The following is a 2,416-nucleotide window of genomic DNA, read 5'->3' as shown; positions in this document are numbered from 1 at the left end:
TACTCCATTGTGTGTATGTACCATAGTTGGTTTATCCATTCATCTGTTGATGGGCATCTAGGTTGTTTCCATCGTTGTGCTATTGTGAACAATGCTGCCGTGAACATAGGTGTGCATATGTCTACTCGAGTGACGACTCTTATTTCTTTCGGATATATTCCTAGGAGTGGGATTGCTGGATCGAATGATATGTCTACTCCTACCTTTCTGAGGAAGCGCCATATCATTTTCCAAAATGGTTGTATCATTTTGCATTCCCACCAGCAGTGCATAAGAGATCTCCCCACAGGTTCTCCAACATTTGTTATTTCCAGTTTTTTTGACTCGTCCCAGCAATGCCAGGGTGAGATGGTATCTCATTGTAGTTCTGATTTGCATTTCTCTAATGGCTAGTGATCGCGAGCATTTCCTCATGTGTCTGTTGGCTGCTTGAATGTCTTCTTTTGTGCTAATTTTTTTTTTTTACAACAACACGTGGAAGAGGATTGGCATGATGGCGCTTCTAAGGATGCCTCGTGGGGGGAGGGCATGACCAGCAAACAAATGAAGAAGATGCATGTTATTTGCATAAAAATACAGTATTTGTGAAATATATCGGTAACAGTACCAGTTGCTATCGAGTTGATTCCAACTCATGGCAATCCAATGTGGGTCAAAGTAGAACCATTCTGTACTCCGGCTTAGATTAATTTAAGATGATTACCTACTCAGTGCATTCTACAATGTAGGCTATCAAGACACTCATCAAATAAAACTAATTTTTTTAAACCCTTATAAAAATTATACTGGGAAATTTAGGCCTGACTTTATTTCCATCACCAGAAAAATAAATTTGAATGAGAAATATCTTCTTAACAAAGCCCAGCTAATTGGACAATTTTTTATAAATTAGTTAAAAAGAGATTTATCTGTTTCCTCACAGCAACTAACTGGATCTTCCCTTTAACCTCAACTTTAGTGAGAATATGTAAAAAATTTTTTGGTGAGGTTGGTTTGTTAATTAAACAATTTAGTCTTTTAATTCCGTAGAACTCTTTAAATGTGCAAAGGCAAGACTTGAATGTATTTAAAGGATTCCAAGAATTGAAGCTTATAGTTTAACACATTCACTTACTTTTATTAGAACGGCTCAAGCGCAGCCACCACTTGTCTGTTAGTGGAGGCTTGCGTGTTCCTGTGATGCTGAATAGGTTCCAGCAGGAGCTTCCAGACTTAGACTAGGAAAAAAGGCCTGGTGATTTACTTCTGAAAAATCAGCCAATGAAAACTCTATGGATCACAGTGGTCTGATCCTGATGTGCATGGGGTCACTGTGAGTTACAGGCTGACTCAAGGGCAGCTAACAACAACCAACAATACACTACTATTTCAGGTCACTTATAAAAGCTTTCATTCTATAAATAAGTTCATATATTAGCATTTTTTCCTAACTGAACATAGTGATAAATGTTAAATTTCTTGGAGTTTTATTACGGAAATACACATGTAAAAACAATAAAAGGAAACATGCTCTAAAAATGATCAGTCTTATCTTCAGCAAAGCATTATTTTTTTATTAATAACACATTTTTTTCATTAAGTAATAACCTATAGGAAATATTCAGAATATTATCAATGTATACCTCCAACTCTTACTACAAAGGATCTAAGAAGCTTTATTCCCTAGTATCATTTAAAAAAAAAACATTAAAAATAGAGATCCCACTTTAGTTACTTTAGCACATAAAACCAAAAAAAAAAAAACAATCAAAGCCATTGCCATCAAGTTGATTCGATTCCCACTCATAGCAAGCCTACAGGACAAAGTAGAACCCATAGGGTTTCCAAGGCCATAAATCTTTATGGAAGAAGACTTCCACATCTTTCTCCTGCAGAGTGGCTGGTGAGTTCAAACCACCAACCTTTTGGTTAGCAGCCGAGTGCTTAATCACTGTGCCATCAGGGCTCCTTCTTTAGCACTGTAAATTATGAGAACTATAAATTATGAGTGAGGAGATCTGACTATTTGCTAATTTGAGACAGTTCTAGTAAAAGCAGTGGGTACTCACTGCAATTGCTCTCTTACCTCTATGAACTGACATCTCCATATTTTCTTTTTCTTCCACAGGATTTTCTCTCTTTGATATTTTATCATCCCTTGAAACAGGTACAGGAGCAAACCTGCGAGGTGCTGGTGTCTCCAAAGAAGATTTCTGTTTATCAAAATCCATATCTTCAACCTCTCTTGAAGGTGCTTTAATGGAAAATAAAGAAAATAATAAATTTAACTTAATTTTTTAAAAACTTAAAATTACATCATGGAAGCCCCATAGACACATCCAAACTCCCTGAGGGACTAAATTGCTGGGCGGAGGGATGTGGGGACCATGGTCTCGGGGAACATCTAGCTCAATTGGCATAACACACTTTATAAAGA

General features: G+C 36.8%; 1 protein-coding gene across 9 annotated transcripts in view; it reads right to left on the bottom strand.

Moving 5' to 3' along the window:
* KIAA0586 (KIAA0586 ortholog) overlaps nt 1-2,416 on the bottom strand; it is a 127,045-nt gene that overhangs the window by 109,037 nt on the left and 15,592 nt on the right. For 7 of the 9 annotated variants that reach the window (XM_023726240.1, XM_023726242.1, XM_023726239.1 and 4 more), the window contains one exon: nt 2,066-2,233. In XM_023726240.1, the coding sequence (XP_023582008.1) occupies nt 2,066-2,233 (168 nt within the window). Of the gene's footprint in view, nt 1-1,114; nt 1,218-2,065; nt 2,234-2,416 lie in introns of all 9 variants that reach the window. The other 2 variants (XM_023726241.1, XM_023726247.1) reach the window with 1 other exon arrangement.

The sequence above is a fragment of the Trichechus manatus genome, unplaced genomic scaffold, assembly GCF_000243295.1.
Source record: "Trichechus manatus latirostris isolate Lorelei unplaced genomic scaffold, TriManLat1.0 scaffold00010, whole genome shotgun sequence".
Lineage (NCBI taxonomy): Eukaryota > Metazoa > Chordata > Mammalia > Sirenia > Trichechidae > Trichechus > Trichechus manatus.
This window is presented reverse-complemented; position numbering and strand designations above follow the sequence as displayed.